The following is a 23,903-nucleotide window of genomic DNA, read 5'->3' on the forward strand; positions in this document are numbered from 1 at the left end:
GTGCAACTGTTTGTGTGCTCTTGTTGAGTGCAATGTGTGAACATCTCTACAGTTAGAACGGGGGCGGGGGGGGGCAACGACGACATGTGGCCCTCCAGATATTGCTGGAATGCATCTTCCAGCGTCCACGACCATTGACCCCCGATACCTGGCATGTCAAAGGTTCCATATCCCAGAGTTGGAAAAGGGTGTGTCTGAACACATGCTGAGCAAAAGAAGTTGCTGTAGTACCTGAGCCTTTCCCTTAAGCTTTCTCTCCTCTGAAATAGCCAATATCTTGGATCATATCTGATTCCCTGCAGAGGGTATCTCTTTTGAATCCCGTCTCAGGGGAGGCTCATCCATTAGGGCAAATGGGGCGGCAGTGCCCCACCAATTTCAGTCTGCCCTCATTCAGCCTCCACCTGCCTGGTTTCTTCCATATAGCCAGTTCAGTGCTACAAAGCCACATCCACACCATACATTTAAAGCAGCATCCTGCCACTTTAAACAGCCATGGCTTCAGCCAAAGAATCCTGGGAATTGTAGTTTGCTAAGGATGCTGAGAGATGTTGGGAGACCCCTTTGTCCCTTTCTCAGAACTACACTTCCCAGAGTACTCTGGGACGAGGGATTGATTGTTAAATAGCTCTGGGAATTGTAGCTTTCTCGGGGGAATAGGGGTTTTCTAATGGTTCTCAGCACCTTTATCAAACGACACTTCCCGGGATTCTTTGTGGGAACCCATGGCTGTGTAAAATGGTATCAGAGTGCTTTTAAATGGATCGTAAAGATGACGGGGGTCTGTTTTTTCAGTGGAGGCTGGTCTGTTAGGGCAAATGGGGCCCGACCATTTACAGATCCTTGGAGAGCAGGAAGACCAGCACCAGAAAGGTTATTTTTTTAAACTCCTGTTTTGCTTTAAGGCTAGATTGTTGTTGTGATCTTTTTGTCACTTTTCAATTTACTGACATGTTCTGTACTTTATATTTGAATCTCCAAAGCCCCGAATTTTGATCTTTTGAATGTTTTCTGAGAGCTACTTTGGGCACAGCTCATTGTGGAAAAGTGGCATTTCAGTAAACTCAGTCAATATCAATCAATCAATCAATCAATCAATCAATCTCAGTCTGCCCTGAGCCACTCCCCAGCTGCCTGCCTTCTTGCTTCCAACCAGCCCCATTTTACAAGCCTTTTCTTAACCCTTGCAGAACTTAGCAGGCAGGAGGAGGATTGTGGCAAAGCCAGAATTTGTTGACTCAGCCCATAATGGACTCTGGTTCTCCCTGTTGTCACCCTCCCTACCTGCTGCCCAGCCCCTTCAAGGGAGCACCAGTCCCCACTAAGTCTCTTTTCAGGTTAACATCTTTTCCTTTCCTTTCCTTTTTGCTGGATTTGCAGAAACTCGGCCTTGATTAAAACCACATGTCTTCCCTGTCAGGGTTTCCTACTAGGAAGTGCTACATTTGAAGAGATATCCAACTTCTTTTGTGTTTCAACATGTAGCTGGTGGGGCAATTCAAAGTGGATATGACAACCTCTGAGATTCACAGCTTTTCATTAACAAGAATGCACTGCTGAAACGAGAGCAGGGTGGGCAATGAAATAATGAATGTGGTGTTATATGCAGATTAAAAAACCCAATAATTTTATACTTGTAAAACGGGCTATTAGGACATTTTTCAGTTCAGGGGACTTTTTAATGAGCTGTTCCTGGTGCAGACAAGTACCCACTGCTTTTGGGCAGGCTTCACCAGAAATTTTGAACTAGAACTCCCTTCAGCCCCAGCTAGTGTACTGATGGGGGCTTGTTGCGGGGGGGGGGGGCATATGCCAATGCAGAGGCAAGGCATGGTTGTGGCCAGGGACAAAAATAGGCAGAACAATGAATATACCTCGTGCCTTTTTATACCGTAGCCTATATTCCAGTGATGCAAAAAACAAAAGGTTTCTCTGTCTTCACACACACACAAACACACACACACACACACACACACAAACACACACTCCTCCATTCAGGTAAGCAAGAGGCCATTCAAGGAGGGTTTGAGGCACATCCAGGGCAGGATTTGGCCTGGGGTGGGGCCCAAACCTGCGCAAAGTCCCATGGGTCAAGTGGCGAGGGCTGGAGTCAGCCCCGGAGCTGAGCTTCCCCACTTTTGCAGCCAGCTGTAGGTTGGCTTCTTACCATGTGACATGTGAACCAGGCCAGCATCTGTTTAGACTGCAATTCTCTATTGTTTTTACAGACATTTTTCTTGATAAAAGGGTCTCCTTGAAATGTGTTGGGAACCATCTGTACTTGTGCAGCTATCTTTTATTATATATTTTCGGATTTTTTAAAATGACTCTTATCGATCCCCACTGTTTGTGTTCCCTTGTGAATCTGCCCTGAGCATATCCAGAACCAAGGAAGGGAAAGTAATAAATGATATCAATTCTGCACAATTCTGTTAACACTGGAGTTATTTTAGACACATGCATGACTCTATGAGGCATACAAATGATTGGAAGGAAACAGGGTGTGTATTACTAGCTAAAAACACAGATAGGCCATTATTTTTCTTAATTTGGATTGAAGCTGGTTTGGGGGAAAGTGCATCAAAATGCAAAATGCAGTATTTAATACGAAACAAGATAGATACAGGTTGTCGCTAATGCCCTGTATAAACCGCTTCTAAGACCAATGTTGGGTCATAGAGTAAATGGGAGTGTGTTTAAAGGCTAGCATATGTAGAAACTTAAAATGACTGCATTTGACTCAGGCCCCGTCCAGCGGGCAGAATCCAAGCAGCTTGTTTGTTGCCATATATGAAGGGAAACTTGAGTGTATTGTTTCCTGTGTGGTAAACCACAGTCCATTTGTTTATATTGGCTCAACGCCAGGAAGTAATATACCTCAATATAAATGCACCTGGTTCTTTAGATTGGTGCATAAATGTCCTCAGAAGCATGTGTTTTTATTCTTCTCCCATGGGGATATATCATTGTCAAAGCCTGTCTGATGAGGAGAGGCCAGTCAGAGTTATTTCTGTACAATCTGATTCCTGCTTTATGCATGCGGAGTGGAGGTGACACCCACACCGGGCGTGTAAAGTGCTGGGCTTCCCCCAAGAATGCTGGAAAAAACTGACCGAGTTTGCTCACAGCGTTGGTGCCCAAGGAGGGGCTTGAACATGGGCTGTGTTGCCTTGTCTCCAAGAGGCTCAGTGGTAGAGCATCTCTTTTGCATGCAGAAGGTCCCAGGCTCAGTCTCTGGCATCTCCTTGTAGTGCTGGGACTGTTCCTGGGAGAGCGACTGCCAGTCAGTGTGCAGACAACAAGGAACTAGATAGGAAGCTGCCTCTGGTAGAGTCAGAACGTTGGCCTGTCTTCTCCAAGGACCTCACATGCATCGCTCACTCATAACTGTGATCCTGTCAACAAGCCTGTGAGACTAAGAGAGAGAGAGAGAGAGAGAGTGTAACTGGCCTTATGATTTTCATGGCTGGCTGAGGGAGTGTGTGCGTGCGTGCGTGCGTGTGTGTACACACCCCAACAACATCTTTAGGCTGGCTAGATTGAGAGATGGTTCTGGCCCAAAGTCTTAGCTTCATGATCTTTCAAGGCTTTAAAAATTACTCTTTGTTACCTCTTTAGGCTGATTTTTCTTTTTTCTTTTTTCTTTTAAATCCCTCCTACAATAACAACTCTAAGAGCAAAAATGCTCACTTGAGCCTTTTTTTAAAAAGGCCAGTTTCATTTCACAGCAGAACGTTTTCCTTTTTCTCTCGGTAGCAGGTCTCAGAAACATCTGGGGAGTTCATTAGACTCCTGATGGATTGCAAACAGCTGTGTGCCCTGGATTAAATGCTCTGGGTGGTGTTCAACTAAGTTTCTCTCAGAGTTAGACCTACTGAAATGAATGAGCCTAACTTAGTCATGTCCATTAATTTCAAAGAGTCTACTCTTGAGTAAAACTTGAGTAAAACTTGGTTGACTGCAACCCTCTATCTCCTTGCTTTGTTCTTAGCTCAAATCAGGGCTGGCACCAGACTTCAGGGGGCTTTCTCCCTAGGGATTATTCTTTATTTCTTTATTTCTTTCCCTCCCTTGAGATGAGTCCAGGGCAATGTACCAACAAGTGTGTGAAGAAAATACAATAAAACACTGATCAAGCATATACAGTAGAACCTCAGATTACATACCGTCCTCCTTACGAATGCTTTGGGTAATGAGCTCTGCTAATCCAGAAGTAGATGCTCCTGGTTGCGAACTTTGCCCCGGGATGCAAGCGGAAGTCGTGCGCCAGCGGCGTGGCGGCAGCAGGAGGCCCCATTAGCGAAAGCGCGCCTGAGGTTAAGAACGGACCTCTGGAATGAATTAAGTTCATAACCGGAGGTACCACTGTATACACTTACAAGCTTCTAGCATATCAGAACAAACAAAAATAGCTACATTATATGAAGCATCATCTATTAGTTGCTTCCAATGCCTTGTGATTCATCTCTCTGTTTATGCCTTCCCTGACCCACAAGACTGAATCCTGATATTTCTGAATTCCTGTTTCTCCCTGTCCCTGGTTTTATAATGCTGCTTTTCAGTTTTCAGAAGATTGTATCAAACTAAGTGTTACTCAGAATAAACCCATAAAGTTAATGGACGTAACTTAGCCACATCTGAGTAGAACTAACTTTGGAGACAACCCATTACGCTTCTTATTGCACATTCATGATGATTTGTGCTCATGATGGCTATCAGGATAGTCATATGCAATCCCTCTTCCAATAAAAGTTTTTGGGAGTCGTGCCACTGCTTCATTCCCAGTCAGTGAATATCCTTCCAAAGTCCTGTATTTATTTAATACCACAAATATTCTGGTTTATGTTTATTTCACTCTTGTTGTGCTGTCGCTTCTCTGAACAGCAATCTTGTGGTAGCATTGAGGGAAAAATCACAGGACAGACTAAAGCAGAATAACTGCACTATTATTGTTGCGTTAGACTCCTGCAATAAGACACAAATCTGAAGGGACCCATTTGTTTTTATATCATTTTTCTATATTGCATATTGTGTTGTTGCTGTTTTTACAGTAAGCAGTTAAGAAATCCTTTTAAATAAATATGGTCCAGGAACAGCCATAGCTATCTTTCAGTGTACGTTGAGGGATGGCCCTCTAAAAATTTCCACAATACCCTGAAGCGCCACAGGGTGAGAATTTTTTAAAATAGTGGCTTGTAGCACTTCCCCTGGCAATAGCCTTAGGATGTTGGATACAGACGCCAGCCCTGATCTCAATCATTTACTCTTTGGTTTTGTCCTCCCCCCCTCTTTCTCAGCCATCTACAATTATGATGCCGTCCAAGATGTCGAGCTGTCCTTGCAGGTTGGTGATACAGTTCACATCCTGGAGATGTATGAAGGTAAGCAGGCACTGGATTGCTGGGAGGGTTCCCGATTATATTCCTTCTCTGTTTACTCCAGATTTAAGAGTTAAATCTTTGGGGAAATGCCCTAAAAACTAGCAAAAAAGAAGCCCAAAGGCTGATGCATATACAAATGATTTGCTATGTTAGTTCCAAAAAAATGTGTTTGGCAAGCTCCAAAGTAGATTGAAAAATATTGGATCAGCCATGTTTGTTCAGATATGGGAACATAGGAAACGGCCTTATACAGAGTCTGTTGGTGCCTCAGTTCAGTGTTGTCTAGAATGACTGGTAGTGGTCCTGTAGGATTTCAGAAAACGGTCTTTTGCAGCCCTAGTTGAGATGTCAGGGATGGAATTTAGGAAGCTGGCTTATGCTGAGACAGGCCATTGATCCATCATAAGAAGATAAGAAGAGCCTGCTGATCAGGCCAATGGCCCATTTAGTCTGAGATCATGTTCTCACACTGGTCAGCCAGATGCCCATTGGACGTCTGACAGCAGGACCTGATTGCAACAGTACTCTCTCCACATGCAGTTTCCAGCAGCTGATATTCAGAAACTGATACCGCCTCTAGCAGTGGAGTTGGAGCATGGCCACCATGGCTCGTGTGGTCAACATTGTATTGTATTGCCTGCATCAGTATTGTCTACAAACTGATTGGCAGCCGCTCTCCAGGGTTTCAGACGAAGGTCTCTCCAAACCCTGCTGGGGATTGTACCTGTGACGCCTTGCTCAGTGGAAAGGGTTTAGTTCTACATCCGTCATCACCATTAGCAGCAGTAAACTGAAACATCCTGACACAAAGCTCCTTTGGTAATGCTAGCAAGGAAAACCAGCTGCTTGCTTAGCACTTCAGCAAGACAATTGGTTTCTTTTCACTTTGCATTGACCTTGACACTGGAGATAGGGAGACAGAGCCTTTGTGTCAAAAGAGATTATGTTGCTGATGGGTGTATTTAAGAGGAGTGTTTTGTAGAAGATTTGAAATGCAGAAGGGCCCAAAGCATTAGATGACCTTGCAAGCGGGGAAGAGAGAGGGAGAGAACATAAATCGCTGTTTTTCAGGGAAATTGAATGTGTCTTTTCTTTTCCCTCCAAAAAAGATTTTAAAAATTATTCTTAAGCAGATTTATTTTTCCTTTCTATTCTAGGCTACTGATACAGTTTGACATTTGGTTATGGGTCACCACATGTAATGCCATATTAGCTATGTGGATATTATTTTAGTTCAATTTATGCACATCACACATGTACCCCAGAGACTTTGTCATTGAATTTTATTTCCATTAATTTCTAACTTCGCCTGACCCTATTGATGTGCAGTATTGATTGTACCCCTTATTAGGTTTTCTGTAGCAAAAGAGTTTTCCACAAATGCTTAAAAACTATTATTTAAAATAATAGCAATCACAAAAATAATTAGAAATAACAGCAGCAACAAAATAATTTATGTGAGCTGGTTCTGGTTTGGACAAGCTAGTGATCCTATGACATTGTTCAATTCAGTGAGGATTTCATTTATTTCAAGAGGCCCTGACTAATCTATTCGAGTTTCAATAATGTCTAATAAATCTACGCTGATAGCTTCTGATGATTCAGGTGAATTGAACCCTTAGCCTGTAATCTTGTGAACATCCTTCCCTGCAAGTAGGTCTCACTGAACTCAGCTGGGCCTGCTTCTGAGGCAGATATGTCTAGCATTGCAGCTGTCTTGTGCCATTTAGGGTTTCAGTCCTGTACACAAGCTTTTCCCATCTTGGAGCCCAGGTTGTTGGACTACAACTCCCATCATCCTTGGTTCTTTGTAGTCCAGCATCACTGGGAGGGCACCAGGTTGGAGAAGTCCACTGTACACAACTACTTGGAAGTAAGCCCCATTGACCCCAATGATGCTTACTTTTGAGTAGGCAGGACTGCAACCTACTTTGTGCTGCTTAAGGCTGTAGCCCTGCGCATGATTCCCTGGGATGAGCTCCATTGAACATGGCAGGGCTTACTTGCAAGTAACAATACATTGAATTGTACCATTAGAGGATCCCAAAGAGTGGTCTGCAGACCACCAGTAGTCCATGAGCTTTATGCGTCTGGTCCCTGGAACTGACAGTGGTGGTGGAGGAGAAGGCTGGCCCTTCCTCAGAGGAAGGCATGGCGAGAGATGGTCACAAGTGGGGAAGAGAGCTAGTCAAGGCATTTGAAAGGAACTGAGAGTCAATACATGGGAATGAAGGAAGCATCAAGAAAGAGTGAAAGAAGCTAACGAGAGCCCATGCACAGCACACTGCAATTCCTAAACAGGCAGAAAAATCATGACGTAGTCTGCCAAGACCCTCAGCCATTTTCAAGTGGTCTGGGGGGAGGGGAGTTTGACGACCACTATATATAAGGATCATTTATATTTGAACATTTGATTTCTGATGATAAAAGCACATTTTCTATCTTTCTTCTTCTTTGTCTCCTTCTTCTTGGCAGATTGGTACAGAGGATACACTCTTCGGAATAAATCCAAAAAGGTACTTCATCTTTCCCCATTCAGTTATGTGTTTATATTAAAATGCATCAGATCTGTTGTGAAAATGCTATTAGTAAAAGTTTTGTCACCTTTCTCTCTAATATCTTCCAAACTTTGATGACAATGGTCAATAAATATTTCCTGAGTGGTGGGGGCTCTTCTGTTTTGTAGCCGTATAGCAAAAACATGAATTTTGATACTGGGTGGTGAAATGAGCATTGTGAGAATTAGGGTGCCCAATTTCAGTGTTAATTTAAAAGCCCCCACTTGTTTCAGAAGTAGTCTTCAGATTCTGAGGGAGGCACTGGATGGAATCTGGAAGGAGGCAGGAAGCAGCGAAGCACAATTTGCAGTGGTTAGTGGGTGGAATGCCAGAGCCGCACGTAGCTCTTCAGCTGCCTTCAAGACTCAGAGAAGCAAAACAGATTATGCAGAATAAATTAAGTCTGTGATGGAACAATCTCACATTGTTGGATTAAGCAAAGCAAAACCTTGTTACTTCATGTTGAACAAACTGCAGATATGTTGCTTGGAGTCCACCCCGACTTCCAAACCTTTGATTAGAAACAAAGGCTCTTTTCGGGTGGATGCAATGTAGTGGGATCACACAGTGGGCCACACCCACATCTTACGGTTGTCCAGTTGGTCTCCTGAACAGATCGTATGCATTTAAGCTCTGCATGCATGTTTCTGTGATCCTGCAGAAAAACAGTTTGACAAGCATACAGAAAATCCTCTGGGCAGTTTGTCTGGGCATACCGATTGAAGTTATGTGGTCTGGAGTGGGCCCTGCTTCCACGTTCCTGCTTTCCACTTATTCACGGTACCCAGTTTTCTTGACTAAAAAGAGTTAGATGTGGTTGCCATGCAGAACATCCATGTTATGCAGCCATGTCAACATTTTTTAAAGGAAGCGCAACCATCAACAGCATTTCAAGATCTTGAATTCTGCTCCTTGAGGAAAGCTTTTGCATAATTGCACTTTCAGTTCGTGCCAGTGGGTATTTTGGTGGTAGATATAATTTCAGTAGATGGGTGGTTGTGTGTATGCCAGCAAAATGTAACGGAAGATATACCGTAATTCATTATTGTCTATGTACAGTCTGTATGAGGAGATAAAGAAAAAATACCATCAGGCTTTCGCAGACTTGCTGGCCTAGTTGGATAAATGTATAACCTGTAAGATAGCATTGTTTATTTTTGCAGCTGAAAAATGTTAAAACCAAGCCTGTGCAGCCAGTAGGGATGAAGAAGAATGTTGCTCTGTTCACACTGGAAGGGAATCAACTTAATTCCCAACGTAACTATGGAACATAGTTTTCTGTCAGATTTCACACTTCTCCGAATTTTGCAATAGAATTCTCATCTCGACATCATACCAAAATGATGGAGGGAAGGACTTGCAGATTTTAAGATAAAATAGGTTGTATTCAACTAGCTTATGCTCAGAGTAGATTCACTGAAATTAATGGACCTACATTAGCCATATGTATTAATTTCATTTAGTGTGTTCTGAGTATATTTAACATTGGCTACAACCCAATATCCTTAGAAGTACTTACCTTAAGACAAAATTTTCATATGTACTTACAAATAGAAATGTTTATATGGATTTTTTTTAAAAAAAAGGATACCTGAAGATTAATGAAGAAACAGGGCAGAACAGATTGGAAAGAAATTGATCTGTTTGTCCCTAGCAGTCAGTGGTTGGTACTTGGTGATGATTTATGACAGGTACCTTTGGCCCTCCGGATGCTGTTTGACTCTACCTCCCATCAGTCCCAGCCAGCAAGTTCAATGGTTCAGAGATGATGGAACTTGCCCATGTCTTTTCTAGAGTATTGACCCCTCTCTTCTGCAACTGGCGAATGAACACATATTTATTGCTTTCGTAAACTTGCTCAGCTTAACTTTCTGGCTTTTTGACAATGGTTCTACTCAACAAATGAGTCAGAATAGAAATTTAATGTACCTAAGTTAGACCTGTCTATTAATTCCAGTAGGTCTGCTTTGAGTAGGACTAGCACTGGATACAACCCAGTTTACTGTACTGGGTCTTTGTTTTTCAGTTGTCAGATTGCAAAAGGAGCAGTCTTTTATTGTGGGACAGCTTTCTGCTATAAAATTCCATTTTCTAAGATTTGCATCCAAACTGTGTATGGGCTGGAAAGGTTCCCTTGAATTTCCATGAAAACCAGACCAACATTTGACAAGATAGCTTCTCTATCTTGGAGTGTGTCCACTTTTGTCAAAGTGGGATACTCAATGCCTTCAACTACTTTGGAACTGTTTGCTTATTGACATTCCCTGCGAAATGCAGTGTCCCTAGGCCTCTTCTATGGAAATTATTGGCAAACATCAAACTTAAAAGTAGTGAGTGGCTGTAGGATTAAGCTTTCTGTGCTCCTCAGATCTTCAATTCACAAATCATTTATTGTCTGGGAAGGCTTCCTTCCTGTGGGATTTGTGCCTAATGCTGTTGGCGTCTGAGCTGTTAATGGATGGTAAGCAATTAGTTCCACAAAAATCAAATGCTTAAAAGGTCTTATAACTGACACCTGGCTGTAAATTGCAAAGAGTATCAGAAAATAGGAATGGTGGAAGAAATGAAAAATCTTCTTTTAAAGCGGGGAGTTGTAACTTGTGGCCTTAGGGCTGCCTCTGGCCCTCGGCCAGTTTCATGCGGCCCTTGGGCTAATTTAATGCAGTGGCTAGGAATGGGGAAAGAGTGAGAAAAGGAGTGAAATAAAGGGAAGAGAGAGTAGTACCACCCACCTTAGTCTTTACTCCCCACCATCACCACCATTGGTATGTGGCCCCTGACAGTTTATCACAGAGGTAATGTAGCCCTCAAAAGAGAAAAAGGCTGCCCCTCCCTGCTTTAAAATGTAACCTATTGTTGAGAATTGCACTGAGAGTTTGTGAATGTATTTACAGTAGCTATTTTTTTGCATGCATGCTGCTTTTCTACCAAACAAGTGTCTAAGAAGAGGATTAGACAAATTCATTGACTTATAAAGCTGATCAGTATATACAGGCAACGACTGATATAGGTGCATCTGAATGACTTGCGATCATGCACACAGCGCTGAACCCGGAAGTAGCCCCAAAATATCATAAAGATGTCATGAAAAGGGGGAGAACAGGACGGAGCAGGCTTACGTGTGCTCCACTGATGCATGTGTGGGTCCAGAATATAACTCTTGTGCAAAATGAGGATTGCTTGTGCTAGCCACAGTGTCTGTGTTCTCAATCCACTGCTGAAGGTGGCATATCTCTGAAAACCAATTGCTGGTAATTGCAGCTGGAGAGAGCACTGCACCCAAAGGTCTCCAAGTGACCCCCCCCCCCAATATACTGTCTACAATAACATTTATGGAAAAACAAAGAGCAATACTGGCTCCTGGTGGAGTATAGGGTCAGGTTCAAGGTGTTGGTCTTGACCTTTAAAGCCCTTTGTGTCTTAAGGCCCTCATATTTACAGGACCGCCTCTCCTGGTATGCCCCGCAGATGACCTTAAGGTCCATGAATAATCATAGTTTAGAGGTCAGACTATCCTCCACCAGGGCCAGGGCCTTTTCAGTGGTGGCTCCGACTGGTGGAATGCTCTGTCCTAAGAGACTAGGGCCCTTCAAGATTTAACCTCCTTCCGTCAGGCCTGTAAGACAGAGCTATTCCGCCTGGCCTTTAATTTGAATTCAGCCTGATCTTTTATTTCCCTTCTCTTCCCTCCCCCTCCCCTTTTATGAAGATTACCCGCTCTGAGACCTCAGAGCTAATTCTCCCCTGGCCTCCTCGCTGGCCCCAGCTAGCCCTGGGGATTATCTAATTGATTTTTGAATTTTATTGTTATTCATGTTTTTATACTGTTATTTTATGCTGCTTTTATAATGAAGTGTTTTAAATTTGTCATTAGCTGCCCTGAGCCCAGTTTTTGAACCAGGAAGGGTGGGGTATAAATAAAATATTATTATTATTATTATTATTATTGTTGTTGTTGTTGTTGTTGTTGTTGTTGTTGTTCTTATTATTATTATTCCAATAAATTGGCCACTGTGGGAACAGGCTGCAGGACTAGGTGTATTTTTGGCCTGGTCCAGCAGGTGGTTCTTACATCTGTAAGTGGCTCTCAGAGCAGCTTGCAATGACAATAAATAAGGACATAAGATCAGGCCAATGGCTCATCTGGTCCGGCAGCCTGTTTGCATAGTGGTCAGCCAGATACTTATGGGAAACACTCAAGCAGGGTCTGAGCACAAAAGCCCTCTCCACTCCTGTAGTCTCCAGCAGCTTGGCATTTGGAAGCCTTCCTGCCTCCTGCTGCAGAGCCATTGATAGCATTGTCCTCATGAGCTTGTCTAACCGTCTAAGTATGCCATCTAAGTTGGTGACCATTGCTGCCTGCTATGGGAGTGAGCTTCATTGTTAAACTATGCACTGTACATTTAAATAAGAATAATTAAAACACACAAACATACATACATAGAGAGAGAAGCATCTAGAGACAAGGGCTACAATCCTACGTGTGCTTACTCAGGAGTAAGGCTTATTGAACTTGGTGGGATTTCTCTGGCGGGAAGGTAAACGGCGTTTCCATGCGCTGCTCTGGTTTGCCAGAAGCGGCTTAGTCATGCTGGCCACATGACCCGGAAGCTGTACGCCGGCTCCCTCGGCCAGTAAAGCAAGATGAGCGCCACAACCCCAGAGTTGGCCATGACTGGATCTAATGGTCAGGGGTCCCTTTACCTTTACTTAAACATGTGTAGGATTTGGCTGTAAGAATCCAAACCAGGGCATCATGAAGCAAAGTTGGCTGCCTTCCCTGCCTTTTTCACCAAGTCTGAAGCTTCATTCTCAGAACAAACTCCACTGAATTGTATTAAATATGCGTATCAAGAGCAAGCTTAATCTGTGGCAGCTCAGTCAGTGGAGTCATATTCTCAGCCCAGCTTTTTGGAGCATTTCAGAGAGGTGGGCTACCACTGAACCTCCCCCAAAAGAGGTGACTCAGACCTCAGCATCTGTGTATGAAATTCCGAGACCTTTTAGGAGTGGGTGGTCTTAACCTGATGCAGCACCTTTCCCAGGGAACAGACTTTCTACGGAGGCATAATATTCCTTCCTGTGCTCATATTCCTTTCCCTAATAATTCTCAGGATTGTGCCAGCCCATTTTGTGGCACACTGAGTTACCACTTTGGGGAAATTTCCTGTTGCAGCAGGGCTGTCCTACAGCTGTTGCTGCACAACATTGGCCAAAATGCCTTCTAGATGTTTTTGGATTACAACTCCTGTCATCCCTGACCTTTGGCCATGTTGTCTGGGGCTCATGGGAGTTGGGACCAGAGGGTCATAAGTTATGCGCCCCTAGAGTAGAGCAAGTTCCATCAGCGCCAGCCAGCATGGCCAGTGGCCAGGGATGATAGGCACATTTTAAGGACACCATGTTGGCTATTCTTGTGGGATTCCTAGATGTGTTTTCCCCCAGTAGTTAGTCAAATTGGAACCCCTTCTCATAAATCCTGCAAATTAGGAATTCTCCTGTAGCCTCGGATACATTTTTGTGAATTTTGGACATAAACAAAGGGATCTAGCTGTTAACAGAACTAGGTGGGAGGAATCCTGCAGCAATAAATTGAGCAGTGCCCCTTCAGGTTCCAAGGGATGCATGCTCCTTTATTTATTTTAATAATTCTATTTTTTTAAAAAAAATGTTTACAAAAGTATGTGTATTGTCTCTTTTTGCAGGTTGTGTTTTCTACAGATCAGTTGCATTTGTTGTGATACATGCATGTTCTTTTTTGTACAGTTTTAGCAATTTGTAAACTAGTGATGATGAGAAGGAGGTTGAGATCTCACCCCTCCCTTTGCTGTTCTAGGTCTTCTTGTATATATTTTTTGCTGTTTTTGAACACAGAGAAGCATTTTGCTTTTAAAAAAGTGAAATGTTTCGGTCCAATCATTCTCTTGCATGGCCCAGGTCTGGTGCTTCACCCTCACCCCAACAAGCTGTTTAAAAAATGCTGCTGTGGTGGAATGGACATGTTACTCATTTTCTGGTGCCATTGAGTTTGAAGGTGATTTTTTTTTTGGAAAAAATATCTAGCAGTGCTTCATTCCAAAGTTTTAAAAAACGCAACTCAGCAATTGACTATCGATCTGGAGATGTTATGTAGTCACTGGAGAGATTCCTTTATCTGTGATTGCATTGACCAGAAGACTGGCAAAAAAATTGAAAATAAATTGAAGGCCAAGTTAATTAAGAGAAGGGGGGAATGAGGGGCAGCTTAGATGTTTATTACTGTTCTAACCACTTTGGAAAATACTTATTCCCTCTGGGACACCCATATTATTATCTACGCAGGAGTGAGGTCTGGAAGAAGTTTGAGCATAAATTCCATAGCACTTTTGAGGGAAAGGTGCTTCTTTCCCCCACCCCCCTCCAAACCAGCACATTTATGTGTATCATTCATCTAGTTCCAATGTTCAGGGTGTACTGATAGGCAAGGAATGTCCAGAAAGAGGAATCAACTCTTCGTTGTCAAAAGTACACTAATGTTTTCCATACGTGTAAACTCAGTAATGCAATTGCAGCAACAGAGGCCCTGCCCCCAACCTTGCCTTATGTATCTCCCCATTCTAAGCCATGCGCAAGCAGGCACATCTGACTTTCTGCTCTTCTATCTCTTCTGCCTCCTGCTCTTCACTCTCCCATTCTGCAGCTTCTCCTGCCTCTGATTCTCATCTCCCAGCTGTCACAGGTTCCCAAGTTCCCTGATCCCTGCTTCCAAGCCAGTCTCCAACCCCCTTCTCCCAGTGCCCACTGCTCAGCATCCAGCCAGTCTCTGACAGGCTCTGAGTGCCATTCCTTAGCCTAAGTTGCACCACCCTTGTTCAAGGGGCACAAATTAGTAGGTGGAGGTATCAGCAGTGGAGCTCCAAGGCTTCCAAAAGTAGGAAAAATATTTAGAATAATAATTAAAAAAAACTTTTGGGAACCCTCAAAAGTAGCCCAATCAGGGACTGAGCATGTTCAGTGACCACAGAGTGCTGAATATTTGGGAAGGAGATGAAAAATAGGGAGAGGGGGAAATGGGATGGAATGGAATCTCATGAAGGTGGGCATGACTGACTAACTAAAACACTGAAAAGGAGCACTACTTTCTGTTGTAGGTCCCACTTGTTAAAGCTGCTGCCTGACGATTGGAAACCTTTCAAGGTTAACACTGCAGGCATGGTTCAGTAATGCATATGAGAGGATGTGCTTTTAGAGTGTAAGAGTAAACTCAGCTTTCAAAATTAATTGATGAAGGTTTGTAGTCTTGCGCTCACTTGGAAATAAGAACTAGTGTCTTCAGGTATTAGCCAAGTAAGTTTTACTCAGAGTAGACCCATTGGATGGTGTTCAATGCTACTCCTTCTCAGTAGACATATTGAAGTTATGTCTAACTTAGTTTCTTTCATTTCAGTAGGGTTTAGTTGCATACAACCCCTTGAAGTTAAAGAACCTAGGTTAGTCATGTCCATTAACTTCTGGGTCTTCTCTAATTAGAATTAACATTGGATACAACCCAGAGGCTGCAATCCCAAACCTACTTTGGAGTAAACCCTACTGAATTCAGTGGGATTTAATTTGGAATAGTTATGGTTGGAGTAGATAGGGTTAGGATATGTGGGTGCCTGTTTTCCCTTCCCTTCATTCCCCCCCCCCCTTTTGTGTTGCGTCTTTTGGATTGCAAGCCTTGTCTTGGTTATTAAAATGTGAGCAGCAGTTAATAAATCTAGGCACTTTAAATGTTAATAATAATAATAGATTGATTTATCATTTTATCACATTATTAATTACTACTTGTAGAATATGCACCAATTCCAAGATGTTGGTGCAATTGAGTACTTATTTTGATGGTAGAGAATTGTTACATTTGTGTTCCCGAACCTTTGCTATGCCTGTTTGTGATGGTGACTGCTTTGTCTTCTGCCACTCAGTGATAGAATAACTCTTTGCCCTTTTGATAAAACTATTATTTTGCCTTTGTCTCAGGGCATCTTTCCATCAACGTATATCCATCTGAAAGAGGCAACTGTGCAAGATGGCGGGTAGGTCACCAAGACTTTTTTCTGTGAGATCTGAAAACATGATCAATTCCTAAAATGGCGGCAGGGAGAAAGCACACTGTCCTGTGGTGATGGCAGGCTTTTGTGTAAAGAGGCCAAATTGTGTGGCTTGAGGCATAATGAAAAGACAGTGATGTGGGGCAGAAAATTTTCCATTTCATCAGTTCATTAGTAACAGTGAATTGATTGCCAATTGATTGATTACTAAGCAAGTGCAGCAGTTTCAAAGATTTTAGCTCAGGGCTCATCCAATACTTCCATTTGTCCCATGATTTCCAGGCATAGTTCTGAGAAGTTTTTCTTTTGTCCTGCCACTTTCCCTCAGACCCGTGTCTGAAAATCATGGGAGACTGATGAAGGGTGGACGAGCCCTCAGTTGACTACGGACAAGTAAACTAAACATGCTAAATTATACATGCTAAATTAGATCACTCTCTAGAGCATCAGAAAAGTTTTCGATCCATATTGTCCTACTCGGCTTAGGAAAATTTCCTCAAAACCCCACATTACTGAGTATGTAGAAAATTGTATTATACCAAGTCGAGCCAGTGGTCATTCCAACTCAATATTTGTTGGCAACGTCTGCATGCAACAATAAACCAGGGTTTCTGGATTATCGTGGTTTGGTTTGGTTTGGTTTATTTTATTAAATACTATTTAACATTGTCAATGTTGAAAATCCAATTAAAAACAGCAGTAAAAGTATTCTCCTAGGACAGGGGTCTGCAACCTTTAAGACAAAAAGAGCCACTTGGACCCGTTTCCGAAGAAAAAAAAACTGGGAGCCGCAAAACCATTGCGACATTTAAAACAAATATATCTCCGGAGCCGCGATCTGACAGCAGGCGGGAAGGTGACGTCGGGACGGTGCGTGACTAACGCACACACCGCCCCCATGCGACGTCACAGCCAGTACGGCGCCCGCCACAGTGGGGAGTGTCGGGGCGCACAATGCGCCTCCTCCCCTTGCTAGTATCCGCCCCGGAGCTGCGGCAAAGGTGTAAAAGAGCCACATGCGGCTCCGGAGCCACGGGTTGCAGACCCCTGTCCTAGGATAATAGGGAGGGGAATATAGAAAACAGGAAAAACAAAGTGTGGGTGTGTATAACATCATATAAGATAATATCATACTGTGCAGCCCTCACAGTTTTTATTGGAGAGGAACCTTTGAGAGGATCTGACCAGTTTCTTTAGTATTACTTCTAATAGGGAAGTGCTGGCTATTATTTCATTACCAACTTCTCTCAGCAAGGCTGGATGGCGTGAGGCTGCAATGAATGCTGCCTGGTGCACGACAGCCACAGTTGTCTCTAGGCTGCTGCTGGAGCTTACCATGGTTCATCATAAATGAGCAGCATGCTGGTATACATGCTGCCCAGTTGCCCCTGCTTTGCTCCTTCTCCTGGCACAAGCAGACTTGGCATGCCAGGAAGCCTTGGCTTCTCGTTACATCGGAAGCAGGGCTCATGGTTTGTTTCTCCCCAAGAAAGACATGATTCCACGTCAACCTTAAATTTTGGCTTTGATTTTGGCTTGTGGACCATTTTGGGTCTCTGGCTTGTTGTCCTGCTTATATCAGGAGAAGAGTGAAGCAGGAATTGGAAAGTATGCATGACCATGTTGCTCGTTGGTGGTAAATCAGAAAAAGCCAGAAACTGGCCTGTTGTCACATGCAAAGGCAGCCACTGCCTACACTTCCTGGCAGGGCCTCTCTAGGGTTTCAGGCAGGAGTCTTTCCTATCACTACTTGGGGATGCCAAGGATTGATCCCATGACCCTTAGCATGCAAAGTACCTGCTCTTCTGGTTTGCTACAACCCTTCCTTATGCTGTCTCCATGTTGTGCCTTGCTAGCTTGCCTAACCTTTTATCACATCCACACCACATTTCAAGGCACATGGCTTCCACCAAAGAATCCTGTAAACCATAGTTCAGCAATACCCAGCACCCTTAAAAAACTACAGTTCCCAGGATTCTCTGGGAAAGCAATGCGCTTTAAATGTACGATGTGGATGTGAGCCACATACGTTAATAAGTTTTCTCTGATTTCCTAACCCCAGTAGAGACTCTATAGACAGAATATTAAATGATCTAATGGCCATTACCTTTTTGGTAATCATTTAAATATTTCTTCCCCATCCGCCTTCCGCAGACAACATGAGACAGTAATTCCTAGTGAGCTGCCTTTGGTCCAGGAACTCACTTCCACTTTGAGGGAATGGGCTGTGATCTGGCACAGGCTGTACGTGGTGAGTTGCGATTCTCTTCTCCTTCTTGGGCATGGAGGTTTTTGGCAGGTGTGGGGAACTCCTGACTCATGGGCCAAATTAGGTCTGGCAGGTGTCTGAATTTGGCCGCCAGGCCATTCCACGTGTGACATCAGGTGTGGGACAAGTGAGAGCTGAAAGTGAGCCCTGCTGGGACTGGCTGTACAAGAGAGTTTCCCATTGGGAAGTCCCAAGTGCAGCCAGGTGGGCTTGCTTTCGCCCCGATCAGTTAAGCCAGCCCAATTAAAGTTGTCATAATGACACCAGGTAATTTGACAAAGCAACAGACTTTTAACTGGAGATGCTGGGGGTTGAATTTGCATGCAAAACTTGTGCTCTTCCATTGAAGAGGGGTCTCTTCCCATTATCCAGTAGTTCACCAATGGATCATGATTTGTCTTTTGTTCACCTCCACTCTAGGGACTTAAAAACCCCCCCCAAAATCCAGAGAGGCATATTCTGTTTGTGACTTACTGTTTTCAATTGCATTTGCTACTTTTAGCCTCCAATCCGTTCTCTTTCTTTATTTCCCTAAAGCAGTGGTTCCCAACTAGCTAATTACTGAAGAACCCCCGTTTTCCAAAAGCCAAACCATGGACCCTCTGCTTTTGAAAGTTTTGATAACTTTATGGTAGTTACCTCTGCCAAGGAATTTTTGAACAAAATGTGGGCTAGCCTCTGTTGTTGCCTGTGCTGCCAGCCCTGGCAGTGGAGGAAGAAGCCAGCCAACCAGCCGAGTCACTTCGCCTTCTGCTTCTTCAGGCTGCTGCTCAGCAGATGAAAGCGACTCCTGGCCCATGACAGCCCCTAATCAGGCATGAGGGAAGGAGCAGTCATGACAATCGCATGGGTGGGGCATGTCAGATCAGACATGGGGATCAGGAAAGAAGCAGTTACAGAGATAGGGGGGAGGGGAGGGGAGGAAGCGAAGTCACCTCCCCCGCATGGTTTGAGTGGGAGGGGGTAGGGATGTGGGGTCATCAAGCCACCATCAGTGGGGCAGCCAGGGGGGGCAGCCAGCGAAGATGCGCGTCCTCTGTGGCTGCTGCTGCTTTCATGCAGACTGAGAAAAGCTCTGCCTCAGGGCCAGTGGCATGGCGTCCTGACATGAGGGGGATCAGCTGCCCTGTTCTCCATCGCCATGAGGGGAAGGTGGCACCTTGCAATTGGCTGCCCTGTTTTCCCTCAATGTGAGGGAAGGCAGCTCAGCTCAGCAGCGTTATCAGCTGAAACCATACTGCAATATTGGTGGTGCCTTCAAATCGGCTGCCCTGCTTTCCCTCATGCGAGGAGCGATATATTGCTGCATATTGCCTGGTCAAAATCGTTATGATGGTGTGATTTCAAAACCAATTTTGGCCAATATATTGAAAAATTGCACAGCACTAAAACAGACCATAAAATTTGTGAAATCACCATGCAAAAATGACAAAAATTTAGTGGGGGGTGGGAGTCAAGAGATGAGGCGGCAGAGCCCCTGTGTTTGTTCTGTGGACTCCAAGGGTTCCCAGACCCCTATTTGGGAACCACTGCCCTAAAACCATAATATTTTGTTCTAGAGTCTAGACCAGGGGTCAGCAAACCTTTTCAGCAGGGGGCCGGTCCACTGTCCCTCAGACCTTGTGGGGGGGGGGGGCAGACTGTATTTTGGAAAAAATATATATTGTGGGACATTCCTATGTCCCATAAATAACCCAGAGATGCATTTTAAATAAAAGGACACATTCTACACTTGTAAAAACACTCTGATTCCTGGACCATCCGCGGGCTGGATTTAGAAAGCGATTGGGCCGGATCCGGCCCCCGGGCCTTAGTTTGCCTACCCATGGTCTAGACTCTAGACATTTTAGAGATCTGCAAACATTCCTACCCCTCTGAGGCCCAACCTGGCAGTGTTTTTGTTCAGCAGAATGGCTTTCTCAATGGGGGATTATTTTAAATGCAAGGATTAGGCACCTTAGAAACCACCTTGTATTTTTATATCCTGTCTGGCAGGAACCCATTCAGAGCTCCCTGAAATGTGTCTAATGTAAACTTCCCTGCTGAAACCGTGAATGATCATCCTAGCCAGAAATTTGAAAAGAAAGAAAAAAGTATCTGTATCGTGGATTAGTTTTTTCCTCGCCTGGTTTGTGTTTTACCCACAACAGGAAGAAGAAGGAAGTAAACCACAGATAAGTGAAAGTGCCCCATATTGCTTGCTTGGGGCAGTGGCTCTTAGAATCCACTGCAGCAATTGGCAGCTGATGGGTCACAAAGTCTGCCACGAAGCTGGGCTTTCAGAAACAGCAAAGTGTTTTGTGGCATCTTAAAGACCAACCAAAGTATTATGGAATAGGTTTCCATCAGTGGACTCTTTGGGCACCCAAAGAGTATATATATTTGTATGGTGGTAGTGGCCCTCTGGGTCTTGTGGTGCCTTAGAGCAGCTTTGTGCAACCTTGGGTCCCCAGATGTTGTTGGAGGCCAACACTCTTGTTCTGGTTGGGTGCAGAAAATGGTGGGAGCAACCAGCTGAGCAACCCGCAAGGGAAGAAGGCTCAGGGCCTGGTGATTGGTGTTGGGATGACAATGAGTGGTCAGAGAGAGAAGACTGGGAGGAGGAGGAGGTGTCAGACGCTGAAGACGTAACAGAGCTTAGTGAGAAATACGAGTGTGTGCCAGAGATAAGTCCAGAATCAGGCAGAGGAGGAAGAGGGAGGTCAAGAAGCAGAGACGAGTCAGGCTGCTGAGGAGTCAAGGGTGTCTCCCTCTCTTACTGCAAAAAGCTCCCCTCCTTCCTGGACTTCCAGAACCAGGAGAGTCATTAAATGGGAGGAGCAAAGGTAGACACGCCAAGACAGTCTCAGATTGCTTGGGAAAGACCTGGGAAAGGAGGGGATGTAGGCAGCTATGGGAAGACCTTCAGTCTCAGCAACTGCTTCGTAGGGGGAAGACCTGCTGTAGAAGAACATGAGACTATAATCTCAAGGTTGTTGGTTTGAGATGGGGCAAAAAAGATTCCTTCATTGCAGGAGGTTGGACTAGATGACCCTCGGGGTCCCTTCCAACTATGATTCTTTGAATTCTTCAACCAATTAATGTGTAAAGAAATGCATGTACTAGGTAAAGTATGTAAAAAGTAGATATCTTATGAAAATAACATACAGAAATGCATTATATTTGGCAATGTCATTTACTAAAATGTGCATATTTGGATAAATTCACGCAACAATGCTGATGGATTTTTATGAGGACTTCCAAACGGATGCAGAAACATGGAGATCAGAATTTGAGATTAGAAAAATGAGAAGCTGAAATTGACAGGTTCACCCCTTCGTAAGCATTGCCAAGGCAAATGTAGCAAATTTTCGGTGTGAAGTGGGTATTTAAAACACTGAGTGGTCTGTTTTTCCCCAGTTACTAATTACTGTAGGTTGCACAATGTGTCCTCTGGGACACACTCATTAGAAAGACAAATGGTCCTTAAATTGGTCTCTTTCTTTCGTCCTTCCACTTGACCTTGATTATGCATAAGCCTTACAGAACCAGGCATGATTTCCCCAATGAGAGACAAGCTGAGACATCATTCTTGTGCGGTGGGAAAAGGTTCCTTTTGGTGCATTTATTTTTCTTTGTGTGGTTTATTGAATTGATTCCAAATTGTACAGGGCCCTGATGTCTAATATGATCAAGTCTAGTTTATAAATAAAATAAATAAATAAATAAGAATTTCTTTCCTAAAGACCTAATGTGAGGTTACATGGGAGATCTGGGAACTTGAGCTCACCATGCAATTTTTCTTCTTCTGAAAGCTACAGCAAGGAACTCATATTGAACTGGGGTTGCATGTAGGGGAGGAGGGTCTAACTGTTGTTAAACTTTTTACAAAATTTGCATGCCGCCTACTCAATAAACAAAAAAACACAAAACCCCTCTAATCCAGGTGTCAGCAAACTTTTGCAGCAGGGGGCCACTCCACTGTACCTCAGACCTTGGGGGGGCCAGACTATATTGGGGAGGGCGGGAGAATGAATTCCTATGCCCCACAAATAACCCAGAGATGCATTTTAAATAAAAGGACACATTCTTCTGATTCCCGGACAGTGCGTGGGCCGGATTTAGAAGGCAATTGGGCTGGATCTGCCCCCAACCTGGGCCTTAGTTTGCCTATCCATGCTCTAAGCCAGGGGTGTCTAACTCAAATTCATCGGGGCCGCATCAGCAGTTTGGTCACCCTCAAAGGGCCGGTTGTATCTGTAGGACTTACAGTACAGGAGAGAAGGGTTCAGGCAGCCGTTGGATCTGTCACATCACAGGATGGCATGCGCTCAATATAAAAACAAGTGGAGGTTTCCTGAATGCATGTAAAGTAGAGGTTTCCTGTGTAGAACGGCCGGCGCCGCTAGAGGGCAGACGTTCTCTGGCTTGTAGGCTGCCGCGCATGCGCTGAAGAGGCGGCTTTCTTGTGTCAAAAAAAAAAAAGCGAGAATAACAGGTGAAGGCTGGCGGCCGGCGGCGGCTACACGGGCCACATGACGAAGTCTGGCGGGCTGGATTCGGCCCGTGGGCCTTGTGTTTGACACTCATGCTCTAAGCGGTTTACAGAGGGCAATCTAAAACATTCATTAAAAATTCCAGAAAAACATACATTAAAAATAAGTCAACATTTATTTATTTATTTTAAAAAAGAATGTGCATATTAGGAGAAAATTTTCAGTAAAATGCTGGTGAATTTTTGTGAGGAGTTTTTTTTTTTAAAAAAAGTTCACAGTGTGATGTGCAAATGTGGAGAACTGAATTTAAGGTTGGAAAACAAACCCCAACTGACAAATTTGCCAGCAAAGTCAGCTTTGTTAATGAATTCATTCTGTGTTAATCTGAGCTAAGGTTGAGAAGATTCCTGGGTCCAGGTGGCTGTAGCTGGTATCTTAAGTTGATGGCGTGCTCATTTTTTAGCCTCCAAGCCAGGGTATTAAATTTCCCCTGATTGCAACCATTAACAGTAAATTCACTGTCTTCTCCATTCCTTTATTGAAATAACATGGATGGATGATTTCCATGAGTTTTTCTACCTGGCAGGTTAATTTTTCATCTCCCTAACTGAAAGCAATTGTGGGGGTGGGTGGGAGGGGGATAATCTGTGCCAGATGTAGCTGAGAGGACCAGAGTAGACCCATCATGAGAATGAAGCACATCTGGATTCAGCATGTCCATAGCCATTTCTGTCCCATCCCTGGTCCACCCAGTTGCAGAGTGCTACACTTCCCACTCACCCAGCTTTTCAGCAGTGCTTTTCAGTGCCAATGGTGATGTAGCCCCCTCTTCACCAGCGGAGGGACACTTTTGTCATATTCTGACCCTCTCCAGCAAGCAGCAACAGGCAGTTAGGATTGTTCTTGTTTGTTTGGTGTCTTTGGTGTCTTAAAACCCTCCCAAGGCAGCTTATATACAAAAGATAAAATTCAGAACTATTAACATCCCATTCCATGTAATTCCATCATTTAATTCAGGCGTTTAAAACACTTCACAATCCAGCAGTACACTGCTATAAAGCTATCATAAGCAGCTTGAGAGAGAACAAACAGCAGAAATATAAATGGTCAATGCTTGGAAATTAAGCTCAGTATCTCGACTGAAAACAGCT

General features: G+C 43.9%; 1 protein-coding gene and 1 long non-coding RNA gene across 3 annotated transcripts in view; both read left to right on the forward strand.

Annotated features, from left to right (window-relative positions):
- The window catches only part of LOC310832212, a 288,863-nt gene that overhangs the window by 160,099 nt on the left and 104,861 nt on the right, over window positions 1-23,903 (forward strand). The window lies entirely within an intron of this gene.
- Window positions 1-23,903, forward strand: part of DOCK5 (dedicator of cytokinesis 5) — a 139,030-nt gene that overhangs the window by 30,670 nt on the left and 84,457 nt on the right. The window contains exons 1-5 of one of the 2 annotated variants that reach the window (XM_083713367.1): window positions 799-873; window positions 5,298-5,381; window positions 7,857-7,897; window positions 15,938-15,993; window positions 18,163-18,259. In XM_083713367.1, coding sequence (XP_083569493.1) covers window positions 819-873; window positions 5,298-5,381; window positions 7,857-7,897; window positions 15,938-15,993; window positions 18,163-18,259 — 333 coding nt within the window. In that variant the 5' untranslated portion in view covers window positions 799-818. Of the gene's footprint in view, window positions 1-798; window positions 874-5,297; window positions 5,382-7,856; window positions 7,898-15,937; window positions 15,994-18,162; window positions 18,260-23,903 lie in introns of those variants that run through there. The other variant, XM_083713368.1, reaches the window with a different exon arrangement.

The sequence above is a fragment of the Podarcis gaigeae genome (genome assembly GCF_964106915.1).
Source record: "Podarcis gaigeae genome assembly, chromosome: 15".
In the NCBI taxonomy this organism is placed as follows: domain Eukaryota; kingdom Metazoa; phylum Chordata; class Lepidosauria; order Squamata; family Lacertidae; genus Podarcis; species Podarcis gaigeae.